The sequence below is a fragment of the Rhinatrema bivittatum genome, chromosome 19 (assembly GCF_901001135.1).
Source record: "Rhinatrema bivittatum chromosome 19, aRhiBiv1.1, whole genome shotgun sequence".
Classification (NCBI taxonomy): Eukaryota; Metazoa; Chordata; class Amphibia; order Gymnophiona; family Rhinatrematidae; genus Rhinatrema; species Rhinatrema bivittatum.
In genome coordinates this window covers 17,302,200-17,322,022 of record NC_042633.1, presented here as the reverse complement: position 1 = coordinate 17,322,022, position 19,823 = coordinate 17,302,200, and the positions used below count along the sequence as shown (strand labels likewise).

Below are 19,823 nucleotides of genomic sequence, written 5' to 3'. Positions count from 1 at the left end.
CGAAGACAACTCTCCTCGCAATGGAGTTCCGAAGCTAGGGTTCTGAACTCTATCGTGTAGTCAGCGAGAGTACGTCCTCCTTGGCAGATACGCAGGTCGGAACTGGCGGCTACCTGTCTTCCCGGGTCCTCAAACACCATATGGAATAGCTTTAGGAAGCAAGGAAGATCTTGCAGTACCGGATCGGAACACTCCCATAGAGGGGAGGCCCAGGCCAGGGCCTTGCCTTCCAGCAAGGATAGGATGTACGTGGTTTTAGTCACACTGTCTGGAAATAGGGAGATTTGAAGGCAAAAGTGCATACAGCATTGCTTAAGAAACCCCTGGCACAGGCAGGATTCGCCAGCATAGCATGGAGGGGCTCGCAGCGGGATCGCTTGGCGAGTGGGTTCCTGCATCACTGGAGGAGTCGGTACCAATGGAGGAATTGCCTGAGCTGCGACCACCAAATCCAAATGGGCGTTGAGATGCTCCATGAAGGGCGCCAAGGACTCTAATATTCGCGGTTGCTCCAGAATCTTCTGGGCCAAGCCCAGAATGGCTTGCAGAGCTGAAGCCTCTGCCAGATCAATGGCCTTGGTTTACTGTTATGATTCTGGAAGGTGGATCCCTTGTCTCAGGTGGAGTTGGCGCCACCTGTGGAGGAACCCCACACAGGTCCCCACTGTTGGAAGGCGAGGCTGGGATGAAGCAGAAATCCTGCAGGAGCTTCACCACTACCAGCCCACCTTCCCCTTGGGTTGAGCCCTTGGGTGCCAGGGCCGGCTGGACTTACGTGGGATCTCTGAGTGCGAGTGAAGAGCTGGAAGGAATACCCTGATTTGGGACCAGAAGTGGGCGGCAGTCTTCGTAGTCGAGCTCCAGGTGAAAGGTCAGGACAGGCGGCGGTACTCAGAGTCGGTTTCAGGTGGAAAGTCAGGTCAGGCGGCAATCTTTGTAGTCGAGTTCCAGGCGAAGGGTCAGAAGCTTGAAGAGTCAAGGGATGTGCAGAATCCAGGAGCAATCCTCCGAGGAGAAACAGGAAATACAGACCAAGATCCAAGAAACCAAGGCAAGGTCTGAGGGGCAGACCTTGCATTAAATGGAGCAAAGCCAGGCTGGGCCCGAGGGAAAGACCGCGACAATTTCCTGTCATGGTCCCTTTAAATGTAGAGAAAGGCCATGCGCACGACTCTAGGGAGGCCTAGCTAGGGAGGAGCCAGCACGGGAAGGGCAGGCAGGCCAGAGACACGGCCTGGCCCTATGGTGGCCGGAACGGCCAAGAGGAGCGACGCTGGGAACAGCAGCCCATCACAACCAGCACACCAGGAGTGGCAGGCCCGCACCCGTAAGTGGCAGACACCAGTTGTGGGGTGCCGCATCCAACGGTCATAACATTAACATTATACATTTATAACATTTTGAATGTTTTATGCATCAGGAGGTCCATATTTAAAATCCATTTAAATAGATAACTGAGAACATAAGAACATAAGAACATGTCATACTGGGTCAGACTAAGGGTCCACCAAGCCCAGCATCCTGTTTCAACAGTGGCAAATCCAGGCCATAAGAACCTGGCAAGTACCCAAAAACTAAGTCTATTCCATGTTACCATTGCAACTAATAGCAGTGGCTATTTTCTAAGTCAACTCAATTAATAGCAGGTAATGGACTTCTCCTCCAAGAACTTATCCAATCCTTTTTTAAACACAGCTATACTAACTGCACTAACCACATCCTCTGGCAACAAATTCCAGAGTTTAATTGTGCGTTGAGTGAAAAAGAACTTTCTCTGATTAGTTTTAAATGTGCCACATGCTAACTTCATGGAGTGCCCCATAGTCTTTCTATTATCTGAAAGAGTAAATAACCGATTCACATCTACCCATTCTAGACCTCTCATGATTTTAAACACCTCTATCATATCCCCCCTCAGCTGTCTCTTTTCCAATCTGAAAAGTCCTAACCTCTTTAGTCTTTCCTCATAGGGGAGCTGTTCCATTCTCCTTATCATTTTGGTTGCCCTTTTCTGTACCTTCTCCATCTCAATTATTTCTTTTTTGAGATGCGGTGACCAGAATTGTACACAGTATTCAAGGTGCGTTCTCTCACCATGGAGTGATACAGAGGCTTTATGACATTTTACGTTTTATTCACCATTCCCTTTCTAATAATTCCCAACATTCTAATAATTCCCAACATTTCTAATAATTCCCAACATGTTTGCTTTTTTGACTGCTGCAGCACACTGAACCGATGATTTCAATGTGTTATCTACTATGATGCCGAGATCTCTTTCTTGGGTGGTAGCACCTAATATGGAACCTAACATTGTGTAACTATAGCATGGGTTATTTTTCCCTATATGCATCACCTTGCATTTATCCACAATAAATTTCATCTGCCATTTCAATGCCCAATTTTCCAGTCTCACAAGTTCTTCCTGCAATTTATCACAATCTGCTTGTGATTTAACTAGTCTGAACAATTTTGTATCATCTGCAAATTTGATTACCTCACTCGATGTATTTCTTTCCAGATCATTTATAAATATATTGAAAAGTAAGAGTCTCAATCCCTGAGGCACTCCACTGCCCACTCCCTTCCACTGAGAAGATTGTCCATTTAATCCTACTCTCTATTTCTTGTCATTTAGCCAGTTTGTAATCCACAAAAGGACATCACCATCTATTCCATGACTTTTAACTTTTCCTAGAAGCCTCTCATGAGGAACTTTGTGAAATGCCTTCTGAAAATCCAAGTACACTACATTTACCGGTTTACCCTTATCCACATGTTTATTAACTCCTTCAAAAAAGTGAAGCAGATTTGTGAGGCAAGACTTGCCTTGGGTAAAGCCAAGCTGATTTTGTTCCATTAAACCATGTCTTTCTATATGTTCTGTGATTTTGCTGTAGGAACACTTTCCACTATTTTTCCTGGCACTGAAGTCAGGCTAACCAGTCTGTAGTTCCCGGATTGCCCCTTGATCCCTTTTTAAATATTGGGGTTACATTAGCTATTCTCCGGTCTTCAGATACAATGAATGATTTTAATGATATGTTACAAATTTTTACTAATAGATCTGAAATTTCATTTTTGAGTTCCTTCAAAACCCTGGGGTGTATACCACCCAGTCCAGGTGATTTACTACTCTTCAGTTTGTCAATCAGGTCTACCACATCTTCTAGGTTCACCATGATTTGGTTCAGTCCATCTGAATCATTCCCCATGAAAATCTTCTCCAGGACGGGTACCTCCACAACATCCTCTTCAGTAAACACCGAAGTAAAGAAATCATTTAATCTTTCCATGATGGCCTTATCTTCTCTAAGTGCCCCTTTTACTCCTCGATCATCTAGCGGTCCAACTGTCTCCCTCACAGGCTTTCTGCTTCGGATATATTTAAAAATGTTTTTACTGTGAGTTTTTGCCTCTATGGCCAACTTCTTTTCAAATTCTCTCTTAGCCTGTCTTATCAATGCCTTACATTTAACTTGCCAACACTTATGCATTATCCTATTTTCTTCTGTTGGATCCTTCTTCCAATTTTTGATTGAAGATCTTTTGGCTAAAATAGCTTCTTTCACCTCCCCTTTTAACCATGCCGGTAATTGTTTTGCCTTCTTTCCACCTTTCTTAATGTGTGGAATACATCTGGACTGTGCTTCTAGAATGGTATTTTTTAACAATGACCATGCCTCTTGCACACTTTTTACTTTTGTAGCTGCTGCTTTCAGTTTTTTTCTAACAATTTTTCTCATTTTATCAGTTTCCCTTTTGAAAGTTTAGCATGAGAGCCGTGGATTTGCTTACTGTCCACCTTCCAGTCATTAATTCAAATTTGATCATATTATGATCACTATTGCCAAGCGGCCCCACCACCGTTACCTCTCTCACCAAATACTGTGCTCCACTGAGAATTAGATCTAAAATTGCTTCCTCTCTTGTCAGTTCCTGAACCAATTGCTCCATAAAAATGTCATTTATTCCATCCAGGAACTTTATATCTCTAGCATGTACCGATGATACATGTACCCAGTCAATATTGGGGTAATTGAAGTTTCCCATTATTACCGCACTACCAATTTGGTTAACTTCCCTAATTTCTCTTAACATTTCACTGTCAGTCTCACCATCTTGACCAGGTGGATGGTAGTATACTCCTATCACTATAGTCTTTCCCGACACACATGGGATTTCTACCCATAAAGATTCAATTGTGCATTTAGTCTCATGCAGGATGTTTATCCTGTTGGAATCTATGCCATCCCGGACATAAAGTGCCACACCGCCTCCCGGGTTCTCCCGTCATTGCGATATAATTTGAACCCCGTTATAGCGTTGTCCTCCTTCCACCATGTCTCTGAGATGCCAATTAAGTCTATGTCATCATTCACTGGATGGAGGAGGTTTGGTTAATGATTATACACGAAAAGATCTCACCAATGGGGGTTCTACACTTATATATATGAAACCCTTCCTCTATCTTTCCAAAATTTTTTTTGGTTAAACAGCTGGGCTATAGGAGCTATCAGAGACTCCGCAGCCCTTAGTGAATTTTTTGGATTAATATATGACTCATTGTTTTGATCATTCACTGCTATACATTCTAATTCTCCCATCTTACTTCTTAGACTTCTGGCATTAGCATACAAACATTTCAAAGTTTGTTTTTTGTTTGTATTTTCATTCTGCTTTTTAATTGATAGGGATAAGTTAGAATTTTTTAGCTCAGGTGAGTTTTTTAGTTACTGGCACTTGGACTACTTTTCTTATTATTGGAACCTCACTGTCATGATGCCCTAATTCTAATGCATCATTAGTATCCTTTGAAGATACCTCTCTCCGAACCATGCGCTGCTGAGCGACTGTCGGCTTTCCCCTTTGTTCTAGTTTAAAAGTTGCTCTATCTCCTTTTTAAAGGTTAACGGCCAGCAGTCTGTTTCCACCCTGGTTAAGTGGAGCCCATCCCTTCGGAAGAGACTCCCCCTTCCCCAAAATGTTCCCCAATTCCTAACAAAACTGAATCCCTCTTCCTTGCACCATCGTCTCATCCACGCATTGAGACTCCGGAGCTCTGCCTGCCTCTGGTGACCTGCACGTGGAACAGGGAGCATTTCAGAGAATGCTACCCCTGGAGGTTCCTGGATTTAAGCTTTCTACCTAAGATCCTAAATTTGGCTTCCAGAACCTCCCTCCCACATTTTCCTATGTCGTTGGTGCCCACATGTACCACGACAGCCGGCTTCTCTTCCCCAGCACTGTCTTAAATCCTATCTAGGTGACGCGTGAGGTCCGCCATCTTCACACCGGGTAGGCATGTTACCCAGGCGATCCTCATGCCCACCAGCCAACCAGCTATTCTACTAGGCCACGATACAATACCAATTCCCCCCGATTTACGATTTTTTGACGAGTAAATCGGTGGGAATTGGTATTGTATCGTGGGCCCTAACGATTTTTGATGATTTAAAATATATCGGACGATATTTTAAATCGTCAAAAAACGATTCACATCCCTAGTAGATAGCTGGTTGGCTGGTGGGCATGAGGATCGCCTGGTAACATGCCTACCCATTAAAAAATCGTAAATCGGGGGAAGGGGGAGGGCAGGAAAACCGGCACACTAAAACCCCCTAAAACCCACCCCCAACCCTTTAAATTAAATCCCCCACCCTCCCGAACCCCCCCCAAATGCCTTAAATTACCTGGGGGTCCAGCGGCGGTCCGGAACGGCAGCGGTTTGGAACGGCCTCCTGCAATTGAATCGTGTTGTCTTCAGCCGGCGCCATTTTTCAAAATGGCGGCACAAAATGGCGGCGGCCATAGACCAACACGATTCGACTGCAGGAGGTCGTTCCGGACCCCCGCTGGACTTTTGGCAAGTCTTGTGGGGGTCAGGAGGCCCCCCCAACCTGGCCAAAAGTCCCTGGGGGTCCAGCGGGGGTCCGGAAAACGATCTCCTGCCGCGAATCGTTTTCCGTACGGAAAATGGCGCCGGCAGGAGATCGACTGCAGGAGGTCGTAAAGCGGGGGTTCCGGACCGCCGCTGAACGACCTCCTGCAGTCGATCTCCTGCCGCGCCATTTTCCGTACGGAAAACGATTCGCGGCAGGAGATCGTTTTCCGGACCCCCGCTGGACCCCCCAGGGACTTTTGGCCAGCTTGGGGGGGCCTCCTGACCCCCACAAGACTTGCCAAAAGTCCAGCGGGGGTCCGGAACGACCTCCTGCAGTCGAATCGTGTTGGTCTATGGCCGCCGCCATTTTGCGCCGCCATTTTGAAAAATGGCGCCGGCTGAAGACAACACGATTCAATTGCAGGAGGCCATTCCGGACCGCTGCCGTTCCGGACCGCCGCTGGACCCCCAGGTAATTTAAGGCATTTGGGGGGGGTTCGGGAGGGTGGGGGATTTAATTTAAAGGGTCGGGGGTGGGTTTTAGGGGGTTTTAGTGTGCCGGCTCATGATTTTCACGATTTTCACGATACTTTAAACACCCAAACGGCAACAATACGATTCCCTCCCCCTCCCAGCCGAAATCAATCGTTAAGATGATCGAGGACACGATTCACATCTCTACTATCTACATTCCTAATAATCGAATCACCAACTATGATGGCCGACCTAACCCTTCCCTCCTGGGCAGTAGGCCTTGGGGAGATATCCGCGGTGCGAAAGGACAATGCATCACCTGGTGAGCAGGTCCTTGCTACAGGATCCTTTCCTGCTGCACCAGGTTGATGCTTTCCAATCATGAGACCTTCTTCCTCCAAGTCAGCACCAGGGCTGCCAGTCTGAAATTGGGACTTGGCTACTATGTCCCTGAAGGTCTCATCTATATACCTCTCTGTCTGCCTCAGCTCCTCCATGTCTGCTACTCTAACCTCCAGAAATCGGACTCATTCTCTGAGAGCCAGGAGCTCTTTGCATCGCATGTACATGTACAACTTTTCACCAGCGGGTAAAAAATCATACATGTGACACTTGATGCAAAAGACTGGGAAGCCCCCCTCTTGCTGCTGGGCTGCTGCCTTCATCTCAATTTTGTTCAGTTCCTAGTTAAGTTTTAGGTTGCTATGGGAGTAGGAATGTGTCTAATTAATGTCCTTTAAATGTATTAGTGAATTCACTATATGTCTGGTAGTGGCCTACAAGGGACTGATCAAACTCTCAATAAAGTTTTTGTTCTTGTTTGTTTTTTGTTTTGGTTTTTTTTGTGAAAGTGGCACCTGCCTATAAATTAAAGGATGAGCTAGGGGTGGGTGGGCGAGGGGTGGGAGGGTTGTGAAATACAAACAGTCTAACATCAGTTAGTCAGCCAGAGTGACTCACTGCTCTCTTGATTAACAAATGTTGGTACCGAATCAAACCAAATCATACTACCTCAACTCCTTTCCAAGGTGAGTAACTGAACTGAACTTTTCAACCTTTTTACTTAGGTATACACTACACTTAGCTTATTTCTAGCTTCTGGCTACTTTTCTTTTTTTCTGCTTACTAGCTGCCTTACAGATTTTTAAAAATAAACACACTTACTACTGCTTACTAGCTGCCTTACTGACTTACTATTTCAAAATACAAACAGTCTAACTTGTCTATTCGCTGCCTTACTGACTATTAAAAGCACAAACACACTAAATAATATTCCCAAATAGTTAACTTTGCCCCAATACTTTTAAAAAAGACACTGATTCCTTTCAGCCACCAGCAAGGTGATCCTCTCCTCTCAGTGCTCAGTGCTCAGATACCCGACATATAAGGGATGTTTTTGGTTTTTTTGTTTAATTTTTAGGGGTCTTGACCGAGGCCCTGGCATCAGCCCGTGACTCCGCCAAGACCTTTGCGTTGCATTTGGACTAGGGCCACAGTCCCTGCTTTGGGCCTCGGCCTATTCCTTAGTTGAAGCCCCGACTGGGCCTAGACCCAGGCCTGAATCATTAGTTTAAAACGAAATGAATAAGATTTGTTTCATTTAGGGGCCCCTGATTTGGTTCAGGACCCCCTGAATGAAATGGATTATCCTTATTCGTTGCATTTTGCAGGTTCATTTTAAACAAATGCACATCCCTATTGCATATAGGGTCCCTGGAGTTTTTCTTTTACTGTCCTATAGCCAAGTAGTCAGATACAGTTAATGGCAGACCAATATGCATTATATACTAGGGGTTTAGCCTATTTCTTGGTTATTTAAAATGTGAAATTTGTGTTAGAGATTAGTTGGATCAGTTCTGCTGGGGATGTCTGATCCAGCAATACATGTTCAAAAGAAAATGAAAAAAAACATACCTTTTTATTCTGTCAAATGTGTTTTTCCATATTTCTAAAGCCAGCACTGGAGTGTGTGTGTGTGTGTGTGTGGGGGGATTGTACAGAGCTCAGGGGGAGTGATAAAGTGTGCCCACTACTGTGAATCCACATCAGTCTGAGGGGGAAGGAAGGGGGGTTCAACCTTCTCTCCCCTCCTCTCAGTCCGACTTCCTTACCCTTTGCCGTGAGGAGCACCAGGAACGATTCTCACACAGGGCTCAATTTCCTCTAGAGCCCGTCCTGGTGGACCGGGCCATGAACCTTTAAATATAAAGATGTGTTTTAGGCAAAGTTTACTTAAGTTCCAGTTGAGCAGGAGCTTCTGCTTCAAACTGTCTAAAAACTGTCACTGTTTTTGTTTGTATTTCAGTATGGCATAAAAGATTTGGATAATCAAAAATCAAGAAGCAGAACACCTCTCTAGTAAGTCAAATATCACAAAAAAAGAGAGGGAAAAGGATCAAAATCCAATCGTTAAAGTCTAAGGAAAGTATGGCAAATGACAATATCATAAGTAATTGCTTTGGAATTTCAATCTGCAGCCTCTCGCCTCGCAATGGGCCGCAAGCTTAAATCAGCTTACAAAGCAATGTATGGCATTCAATCATTTATTGTCATATTGCTCACTATTGGTTCTGATTTATAATTTCAACAATTCCTTTATTGATACAAAATTTATTAAATCACCCAAAGAGGTTTTAACGTGCCCATGAAAAAAAAACAAAAAACCCCATATACTTCCCACAACTAAACTATCCAAAAATTGTATTAAAATTCCCACATCAAAAAATGTTGGAAAAAGGAATACTTAGCCAATTCGATGAAATGTCCTAAAACAGTCATAAAATACAATTCAAAGGGAGTACTTTGAATTGTATTTTATGACTGTCTTAATTTTTTTACTATTTTATGACTGTCTTAATTCAAAGGGAGTACTTTGAATTATATTTTATGACTGTCTTAGGACATTTCATCGAATTGGCTAAGTATTCCTTTTTCCAACATTTTTTGATGTGGGAATTTTAATACAATTTTTGGATAGTTTAGTTGTGGGAAGTATATGGGGTTTTTTGTTTTTTTTCATGGGCACGTTGAAACCTCTTTGGGTGATTTAATAAATTTTGTATCAATAAAGGAATTGTTGAAATTATAAATCAGAACCAATAGTGAGCAATATGACAATAAATGATTGAATGCCATACATTGCTTTGTAAGCTGATTTAAGCTTGCGGCCCATTGCGAGGCGAGAGGCTGCAGATTGAAATTCCAAAGCAATTACTTATGATATTGTCATTTGCCATACTTTTCTTAGACTTTAACGATTGGATTTTGATCCTTTTCCCTCTCTTTTTTTGTGATATAAAAGATTTGGAAAAATGCTGGGAAATGTGGAAAAGAGGATTTGCATTCAGATAACAACCAAAAATGACTGAACTTCACAATCTGAGTAAATAAATAAACGTGGGGGTAGCTTGCTTATTATGGCGGTTACTACCCTAAATCAATTAAGCCTGATACATCACTTGAATGCATAGACAGCGTTGCTCTCTGCTTCTACGGCAGGGGGTAATGTGTAAAAGAGGATTAGCATTCAGACAACAACCAACAAGGACTAAACTTCATAATCTGGGTAAACAAATAAGCGTGGGGGTAGCTTGCTTATTACGGCGGTTACTACCCTAAACCAATTAAGCCTGATACATCACTTTGAATACATATACAGTGCTGCTCTCTGCTTCTACGGCAGGGGGAAAAAAGTAGAAAACAGGATTTACATTCAGGCAACAACCAACAAGGACTGAACTTCACAATCTGGGTAAACAATCGTGGGGGTAGCTGCTTATTACGGCGGTTATACCCTAAACCAATTAAGCCTGATACATCACTTTGAAAGCATATATAGCATTGCTCTCTGCTTCAATGGTAGGGGGAAGTGAGGAAAACAGGATTTGCATTCAGACATCATCCAACAAGGCATAGATCTGTGCAGTCTGGGTGAACAAGCATCGGGGTAGCTTGCTTGATGCGGTGGTTACAACCCTTAACTATAAGCCTCATGCTCACCTTTAATGCAACTCCAACATTACTCTCTGCATCAATGACAGGAGATGGCAGGAAATTTAAATCAGTTACCAACAAGAGCCCTGAAGTTGGTGGTTGGTGAAACAGATAAGTATGGGAAAATAAGAGTCGAAGCTTGCTGGGCAGACTAGATGGGCCGATTGGTCTTTTTCTGCCGTCATTTCTATGTTTCTATGTTTCTATTCACTTATCTCACTCCTTGTTCGCTGAAACAGAATTTCTCAAAACATGGAGCAGGGCTGCCAAGGTTTTGCACGCCAGCTTCTTGGGACCTATTTATATTGTGAGATACGTTTTAGAGTTTTATTTGCATAGCATGGGAGATTTCTTGATGGACCTATGATTATACTGTGGATTAGGGAGCATTACGTGTTTTTTCTATCTGCCCTGGTACTCGTTATGAAGGCAATGTTTAAACCGGTGCATAGGCGCACATGTGTGAGCGTTCATTAGCTCGCACCCAGGGACGCGGCTATTTTATAACATACTTGCATTTATACACGCATATTATAAAACAGCCTGGCCGCGCATTCAAGTTCACCCAATTTTAAGTGGGTGCGTGCCTGGGCAGGCAAAAGCCCCTTCTAGCAGACGAAATCAACCCGATGAAACACACCCTCATCAAAGAACCAAAACAAACAAACCCATGGTACAACCAAAATATAAAAGAAATCAAGCAAAATCTGAGAAAAAAAGAAAAAGATTGGAAAAAACACAAAACCAATGAAAACCTAACTAGATATAGAAAACATCTAGCCTACTACAAACAAACAATCCTTGATGCCAAAAAACAATACTATAGAACAAAAATTGAAAAATTCTCAAATAATCCTAGAATGTTATTCACCATAGTCAAAACCTTTACCAACGACACAACAGAAGCTCCCACAGAGTTACCTGAAAACAAATGTAACGAAATAGCTCAATACTTCGATGACAAAATTAGAAACCTTAAAAACAAAATTCCAAACACAACAAAACAAGAAATCAAAATGCATATAAGGGACAGTACACATTGGTCCACATTTGAGGAAACAACAGAACCTGAAGTTGAAACCATATTAAAAAAGATAAACCCAACCCCACATATAATTGACACCATACTGACAAACAACATAAAAAAACTAGCCAACATAGTCGCCCCCACACTAACAAAAATCATAAACCTCTCCTTAGAGGAAGGATCCCTTCCAGATAACCTAAAAGGAGCAATAATTAAACCAATAATAAAGAAAAAGAACAGTGACCCACTTATACTGAGTAACTACAGACCAGTATCAAATCTACCACTAATAGCAAAATTAATAGAAAAAATCATTCAGAAACAATTAGCCAAACACCTAGACAACAATAATATACTATATGCCTCACAGCATGGATTTCGCAAACATTACAGCACTGAAACCTTACTTCTCTCATTGACTGTCAGCATAATGAGAGGTTTTGACAATGGTAAACATTATATCCTTCTAATGCTTGACCTATCCTCTGCATTTGACACAGTAAATCACAACATACTGCTAAAAAGACTCGACGAAATTGGATTAAAGGAAAAAACTAAAGCCTGGTTCAGATCATACCTAAGTAACAGATATTATCAAGTTCAAATAAAAAACACATTGTCAGAGAAAATAAATCTAGCAACTGGAGTACCACAAGGATCAGCACTCTCCGCTACACTCTTTAATATCTACCTACTTCGACCGTGCCATCTTCTAGCAGGCCTGGGTATCATACACTACATATTCGCCGATGATATTCAAATATTACTACCAATCGAAGACCCACTGGTCTTCGATTGGTAGTAATCATGTACCTTGACAAGGTAGCAATCATGTACCTTGACATCATAAAACAACTACTAAACCAAATGGAGCTCATCATTAACATAGAAAAAACCGAATTCCTCCACCTTGAACGAAAAAACAGAAAATTCAAACGTCACCCGTATGACATAGTGAGGGCAAAGGTAGCGCCGGCGCCATTTTGAATATTGGCAATATGGCCCGCGTGCAGGAGGTTGCTCCCGGACCTCCGCTGGACTTTTGGCAAGTCTTGTGGGGGTCAGGAGGCCCCCCCAAGCTGGCCAAAAGTCCCTGGGGGTCCAGCGGGGGTCCGGGAGCGATCTCCTGCACTCATGACGTCGGGAGCCAGGAACCAAAATGGCGCCGGCGCTACCTTTGCCCTGTCATATGATAAGGGCAAAGGGCCACCGGCGCCATTTCTATTAACGCAGCCGTGGCCAGAGAGCGGGAGATCGCGCCGGGACCCCCCCACTGGACCCCAGGTAATTTAAAACATTTTGGGGGGGTTCGGGAGGGTGGGGGATTTATTTTAAAGAGTCGGGGTGGGTTTTAGGGTTGTTTTGGTGTGCCGGTTTTCCCCGCCCTCCCCCTCCCCCTCCCCCGATTTACAATTTTTTGACGATAAATCTGGGGAATTGCTATTGTATCGCGGCTCTAATGATTTTTGACGATTTAAAATATATCTGACGATTGTTTTAAATCATCAAAAACCGATTCACATCCCTACTGCGGGGGCATTACAGAGCCTGAACGGCATCACCAAATACTCATAGTGGCCATCTCGGGTGTTGAAGGCCGTCTTCCATTCATCACCCTCCCTGATTCGGATGAGGTTGTAAGCCCCTCGGAGGTCCAACTTGGAAAATATCCTCGCACCTTGTAGCCGGTCAAAGAGCTCAGAGATGAGGGGCAAGGGATAACGATCCTTGACCGTTATAGCATTCAAGCCCCGGTAGTCAATGCAGGGGCGAAGAGTTCCGTCCTTCTTTCCGACGAAGAAGAACCCTGCCCCTGTGGGGGACTTTGACTTCCAAATGAAGCCCCTCTCCAGGTTTTCCCTGATGTACTCATTCATGGCCTACATCTCTGCAGGTGAGAGGGCATAGGTGCGGCCCTGAGGAGGCTCAGTGCCAGGGAGGAGGTTGATGGCACAATTGAATGACCGATGGGGTGGAAGTATCTTGGCCTTCTGCTTCGAGAATACATCCACGTACGAGGCATAGAGGGCCGGCAGGCCTGGAAGGCTGGTGGAGGCAACAGAGCAAGAGACTGGGATTACCGATTGGAGGCACTTGTCATGACAGCTCAGTCCCCAACGTGTCAGTTGTAAGGTCTTCCAGTCAAACTGGGGGCCGTGTTCCTGGAACCAGGGGAGGTCCAAGACAACCGGGTGTATAGAATGCTCCAGGACATGAAAAGCCATCTGCTCGCGATGAAGGAGCCCAACCCTGAGTGGGTGGATTCTGTGATGTGAGTCACACGACCCGGGAGAGGCTTCCCTTGAATCGACGAGATGACCAGAGGAGCAGGAACACGGACCAGTGGGATCTTCAGGTGCTCCACCAATTTCTGCATAATAAAATTGCCGCCGGCGCCAGAGTCTACCAGAGCTAACGTATGAAACTCACCCGCAGGTGACGTTAGCGCCACTGGTAGCGTTAGTGGAGGTGCTGGTGACGTCAGGCCTAGGAAGAGACCTCCCTCAGGTCCTAGGCCCGAAAATTTTCCGATCGCGCAGGGCACGTGTCTATTCGGTGGCACGCTGTGCCGCAATAAAAGCAGAAACCCTCCTTAATTCGCCGATGGCACTCGCGAGTAGACAGTTTTCCACGACCCAACTCCATGGGATCGTCAGGCAGAGATCGGGGGGTTCCTGATCTACCCTTGGGCGAGGGCGAATGTCGAGGGCGTCTGGACGGAGTTGCGGCTTTGGGTGCCGTCTGGGCCTCTTGACGGCACTCTTGGTGGCGCCGGTCAATGCGCCCTGCCAAGTCGATCAAGGCATTCAGGGACTTCGGTATCTCTCGTCCCGCGAGCTCGTCCTTAATCCGGGGACGCAACCCCTGAAAAAAGATGGTGTGTAGACATTCAGGGTCCCAGCCGAGCTCCGAAGAGAGTGTCCGGAAGTCTATGGCATATTCAGCCAATGTCCTCGAGCCTTGACGTAACTGCAGCACCTTCAGCCCTGCAGAAACTTCTTGAGTCGGATCCCTGAAGTTTATCCGGAACAACTCCCAGAACTCTCTTAGGTTCCTTAGAACGGGATCGTCCCGTTCCCACAGAAGGGAAGCCCATTCTAGGGCCTTCCCTTCAAGAAGAGCCAGGATAAAGGTGGTCTTGGTGGCGTCATCAGGAAAGAGGACGGCCTGCAGACGAAAGTGCATATTGCACTGGTTAATGAAACCCCTGCAGGCCCGAGGTTCCCCAGAAAAACATGGTGGTGTGGGCAAGCGGATTACCAGATAACCCCCAGAAGCCGCAGGCGGAGATGGCAGCTTAGGATTCATAGGTCCCAGCGCATCGAAGCATTGGTTTAAACTCTGCACTGAAGAAACCAGGGCATCCAGGGTTCTTTGCTGGTTCATCAGGCGCTGGGCCATTCCCGGAATGGCCTGGCAGGCTGATGCCTCTGCCGGGTCCATGGACTTGGCAATCTGTTATGCTCGGCTTGTGAACCCTTGGACCGACAGGAGGATGGTATACCTAAGGAGAAGATCCGTAGGTTCTCCCGTCGGGTGGCGAGGCAGAGCTGGAGACGTGACTAGCTGACCCTCGGCACTGGAGATGGAGGCGACTGTGGAGGTGGATGCAGAGATGAGAAGAGAGGAGCTGTGTCTTCGCCACTGGAAGTCTGTGGTCCCCCCAGGAGGAGCCCATAGGGACCCAGACCGCTGGGACTTAGGTGGACCTTTGAGAGGTCAAGGAACTCGGTGCAAGGGCTGACTGGAGCTTCACCCCTGGAGACCCGTGGTCCTCCCCAGGAGGAGCCCACAGGGACCCGGGCCGCTGGGACTTAGGCGGGCCCTTGAAGACGGCGGTCAAGAAGGAGTCCAAGGTCAAGTGCCACAGGGAAGTCGCTTACCAGTCCGAGGTCACACACCGAGGGATCACCACTTGCCAGTCCGAAGTCACACACCAGAGAATCACCGCTTGCCAATCCGAAGTCAATACCAGGAATCACTGCTAGCTGATCCGAAGTCAATACCAGGAATCACCGCTAGCCGATTTGAAGTCAGGAACCAGGAACACCAAGACGAGACAGGAACAGATCCAAAGCACAGGAAGACTCACCGCAGCAAGCAGACCTGAAGAACGAAGGAAGTTGCCAAGTCGAGGAATGAGCAGAGGAAGCTGGCTTTTATACTTCCCCTGCTCTGGCTGATAGGGAACAGCTGCAGCTGGTTAAAGGGATCAGGTCCCTTTAAATCAGCCAAGGAGGCGCGGCCTCGCACCTAAAGATGGCGGCGGCCATCTTGGATTAACTCCGTGGAGTTAAACGCTGCTGGATGCCGCGAGGGGGGAGCAGGGACAGCTCCCTCTGCGGCAAGCAGCATGGGGACCCGTGCCGGAGCGACGGGCCTCAGGTCAGGGTCTTCCCCCGGGACTCCCGTGGCGATTCGCCGTCGCGGGCAAGGTAGGGGGACTGCGGTCGTGGCCTACCACAGCCGCAGAACACAACACGGGCAGACTGGATGGACCATTCGGATCTGTCTGCCATCATTTATAGGTTACTGCAATGACAACACCACAAAATAAACAAAATGAAACACATTCTATGTTGATTGTGCTCTTCCATTACATCGCCAATAAAATAAAAGAATGCAAAACAATTAGGCAGCATTTTTCATTTTCTTTTCAAATGACTGCTCCTCCCCATCCTCTGTTCCTTTTACCTGCAGATCTTACGACGAGTTCTCTCTGATTTTGGAAGCTAAACAGCAAGAGATGTTTAGGGAAGAGGTTTAACTTTCCTTACAGACTCCCAAGCGAGGACATCGGGAGCTGAGGACACAATTCCTGCTTCCCCAGCAGCATTTCTGTTTCTGTCATCTCCAGTTTGGGGGCAGTAAGGCTTTCTTTATTTGTTTAGCTGTTACATAAAATTGGAAGTGGCTGAAGCTGCCTCCTCTGTCAGTAAAGACCAAGTTAAGCTCTCTGTTTAATCTGCGCATAGGAAACTGGAAGCAGAGAGAGAACGGAAGAAATGAGCCTGCGATCTGTAGCCATCAGTTTCCTGGTCTGTAACCCAACTACAATTAGGAGAAGATCGAGGGTCAATCATTTTCCTAAATGGCTGGAACTCCATGGACAAAATGTAAGATCATCATTAGGAGGAAGATCCCTTTCTATATCTGCCCAATGTTTCTCTTTATTTTCCATTTACTCTATGGAGAAGACTGCCAGGACCTCATTTTAAAGTGTGGGAGTGCAAATCATCATTGTGCTGTGATATGTGACAAAGTGCTCCCTGCCGCCCTAGGCCTGTCCCCTCTCCATATAAACCTTATGATGTTTTTATTTAGTTCTTTAGAAAAATCTTCAGGTTTTTCATGGGAATTAATCCTAAAAATAAAGTTAATCCTGGGTGAGATGTTCATTGTAATTGTTGCTGTTCCACCCAGCAATAAGATTTATAAAGGGAGTCGTATTCTGAGATCCAGTGTAATCTTGGAGAGCAGAAGGTGGTAATTACAGGAGAATAAGTTATTCAGTTTATTAGGGATACATTCTCTCACATATTTTCACCACAGGAAAAGACAGTGCTCTTCACATTTTGCCCTACTTTCATCAGTCAAATTCTTCATTAACTAAATGGAATCTGATAACTGTGAACGGATATTAATATATTTTTACTTTATTAGTTCATTATTAAAATGCATTTGTAATTGGCCTCTTATACCATTTAAGTATCTGACCACATTTTCAGTTGCAGTGCATCCCATGTATCTGATTGTGACTGTAAAACTGTATTTCTATCAGTACATTTTATTTTGATTTATAAAAATTACTAATGGTTAATGTATGCTCTGACAGAAATGTGAGAATTGTGCATCCTCCCCCTATACCAAGATCTCTACCTCTCCTCGAGAAATCTTGCCTTGTGGCTGTTGCCCTGCCCACCTTCTGCTTACTCCACCACACATCAGTAACATGGGAGCCCTCAGCAAGGTTTAGAAAACTTAGGTGTGCCACAGTGCCAGGGTTTTACTGACGCTTTCAGGGTCACATTTTATCATTGCCTTTCTGTGCACATCTGGACTTACTACCCTTCTTTAATTCTCTGCTCTGTGTCACGTTTCAGTGATTGTGCACAACAAGTTGGATTCATTTCCATGGAGGATGACGTTCAGGAGGGGAGGATTATGCAGCAGGATGTAAAGTTAAATTGAGAAGAGCTCCCCCTGACCTGTGGGAAGTGGTACGTCCTCAGCACATTGGACAGCTGACTTGATTGCTCAGAGGGAAGGCCTTCAATTATTGCAGCCAAGGTGCCAGATGTTCGGCAGCTGTAGTTAGGGGTCCAGGACCTCCTTCCTGAAAATATTTTCACGGCAGCTGTAAGCATATAAGCCAGAACGTTGTAAGAATCGATAATGTGGAACCCCAGTGTGAGGTTGGGGAGAAGCTCTGAGTTCTCGTTAATCTCCTCCACTGCAAAAACCAAGGCCAGGAAGTTGTAGTAATTTTTTGCAGTTAACCTGTAAGGATATTAAGGGGATAATATTCAATGGTGTGCATAAGTCAGCACATACACACACAAGTGGGTACATCTAAAGTTAAAGCTGTATTTTGCACATGATATGGTGGAGAATATAGAATTTCTCAAATATCCCATATCTCCACCCAGAAACCATGCAAATCAGAGTTCAAGGTAATGCATAAAGGGAAAAATAGCCCATGCAATAGTTACAGAATATTAGGTTCCATATTAGGAGCTACCACCCAAGAAAGAGATCTAGGCATCATAGTGGATAACACATTGCAATCGTCAGCTAAGTGTGCTGCGGCAGTCCTAAAAGCAAACAGAATGTTGGGAATTATTAGAATGGGAATGGTAAATAAAACGGAATATGTCATAATGCCTCTGTATCGCTGTTATTGTTGGTAGGGTTTTGGGTGGACCCTTGGACCTGTGGCAGATGACCACACCCACGGGGGAAGGTCTCGTGAGGGACCACAGGTCATGCTAGCTCAGGACACACACACACACAAGATAGTTCTTTTATTAGACTGAATTGGTGAGTCACCAGAGGTGGCAGTAGTGAGCTGGAATGTAGCCTGGCTGAGCTAGAAGTCCCTCAAGCTGGAACAGCAGTCCCGCTATGGCCGTGCTGTAGTGGAAGAAACTGAGAACGTGAATACAACTATATGCAGGGTTCAGGAATAGAGCCTCATTGATACAGTACTCACGCAGTGGTGCCACTAGGGATGTGAATCGTGTGCCCGATCGTCTTAACGATCAAAATCGTCTGGCAGGAGAAGAAAATTGTCTTTGGCACGATTTTTTAGTTAAAAAATCGGTTTTTCCGATTAGTGTGCACTAACCATTGTTAGTGCGCACTAACAGAAAATGATACAATTTGACACTTTTCAGGTCAGTTAAGGTCAGTTTAGGAATGAATATGTATTCCTATTGGCTGCCCTCTTATTTATTCATGTTACCAAGGTTCCCACTGACAATATATGGGGGATGGGAAATGGAAACAGTTGGTAGCTTGACAAAAAAAGTAATGTGATCAGTCAATGTGACTAGAACTTGTGCCCTATCCCTGATACCGGGAGTGTTGTGATTTTCCTGCATGCAGTGCCGTATCCCTGATTCTGGGAGTGTTGTGATCTTCCTGCACGCAGTGCCCTATCCTTGATACCAGGGGTGTTGTGATCTTCCTGCATGCAGTGCCCTATCCCTAATACCGGGAGTGTTGTGATCTTACTGCACGCAGTGCCCTAACCCTGATACCGGGAGTGTTGTGATCTTCCTGCATGCAGTGCCCTATCCCTGATACCGGCGGTGTTGTGATCTTCCTGCACTCAGTGCCCTATCCCTGATACCGGAAGTGTTGTGATCTTCCTGCACGCAGTGCCATATCCCTGTTACTGGGAGTGTTGTGATCTTCCTGCACACACTAGTGCCCTAACCCTGATACCGGGAGTGTTGTGATCTTCCTGCACACAGTGCCCTATCCCTGATACCGGGAGTGTTGTGATCTTCCTGCACTCAGTGCCCTATCCCTGATACCGGGAGTGTTGTGATTTTCCTGCACACAGTGCCTTAACCCTGATACCGGGAGTGTTGTGATCTTCCTGCACTCAGTGCCCTATCCCTGATACCAGGAGTGTTGTGATCTTCCTGCACGCAGTGCCGTATCCCTGATACTGGGAGTGTTGTGATCTTCCTGCACACAGTGCCCTAACCCTGATACCGGGAGTGTTGTGATCTTCCTGCATGCAGTGCCGTATCCCTGCTCAGTGCAGGAAGATCACAACACCCCCGGTATCAGGGATAGGGCACTGCGTGCAGGAAGATCACAACACTCCCGGTATCAGGGTTAGGGCACTGCGTGCAGGAAGATCACAACACCCCCGGTATCAGGGTTAGGGCACTGCATGCAGGAAGATCACAACACTCCCGGTATCAGGGA

General features: G+C 45.6%; 1 protein-coding gene across 1 annotated transcript in view; it reads right to left on the bottom strand.

Annotated features, from left to right (window-relative positions):
- Positions 1-19,823, bottom strand: part of LOC115080272 (vomeronasal type-2 receptor 26-like) — a 207,647-nt gene that overhangs the window by 116,029 nt on the left and 71,795 nt on the right. The window contains exon 2 of the mRNA XM_029584425.1: positions 17,588-17,879. Coding sequence (XP_029440285.1) covers positions 17,588-17,879 — 292 coding nt within the window. The remainder of the gene's footprint in view (positions 1-17,587; positions 17,880-19,823) is intronic.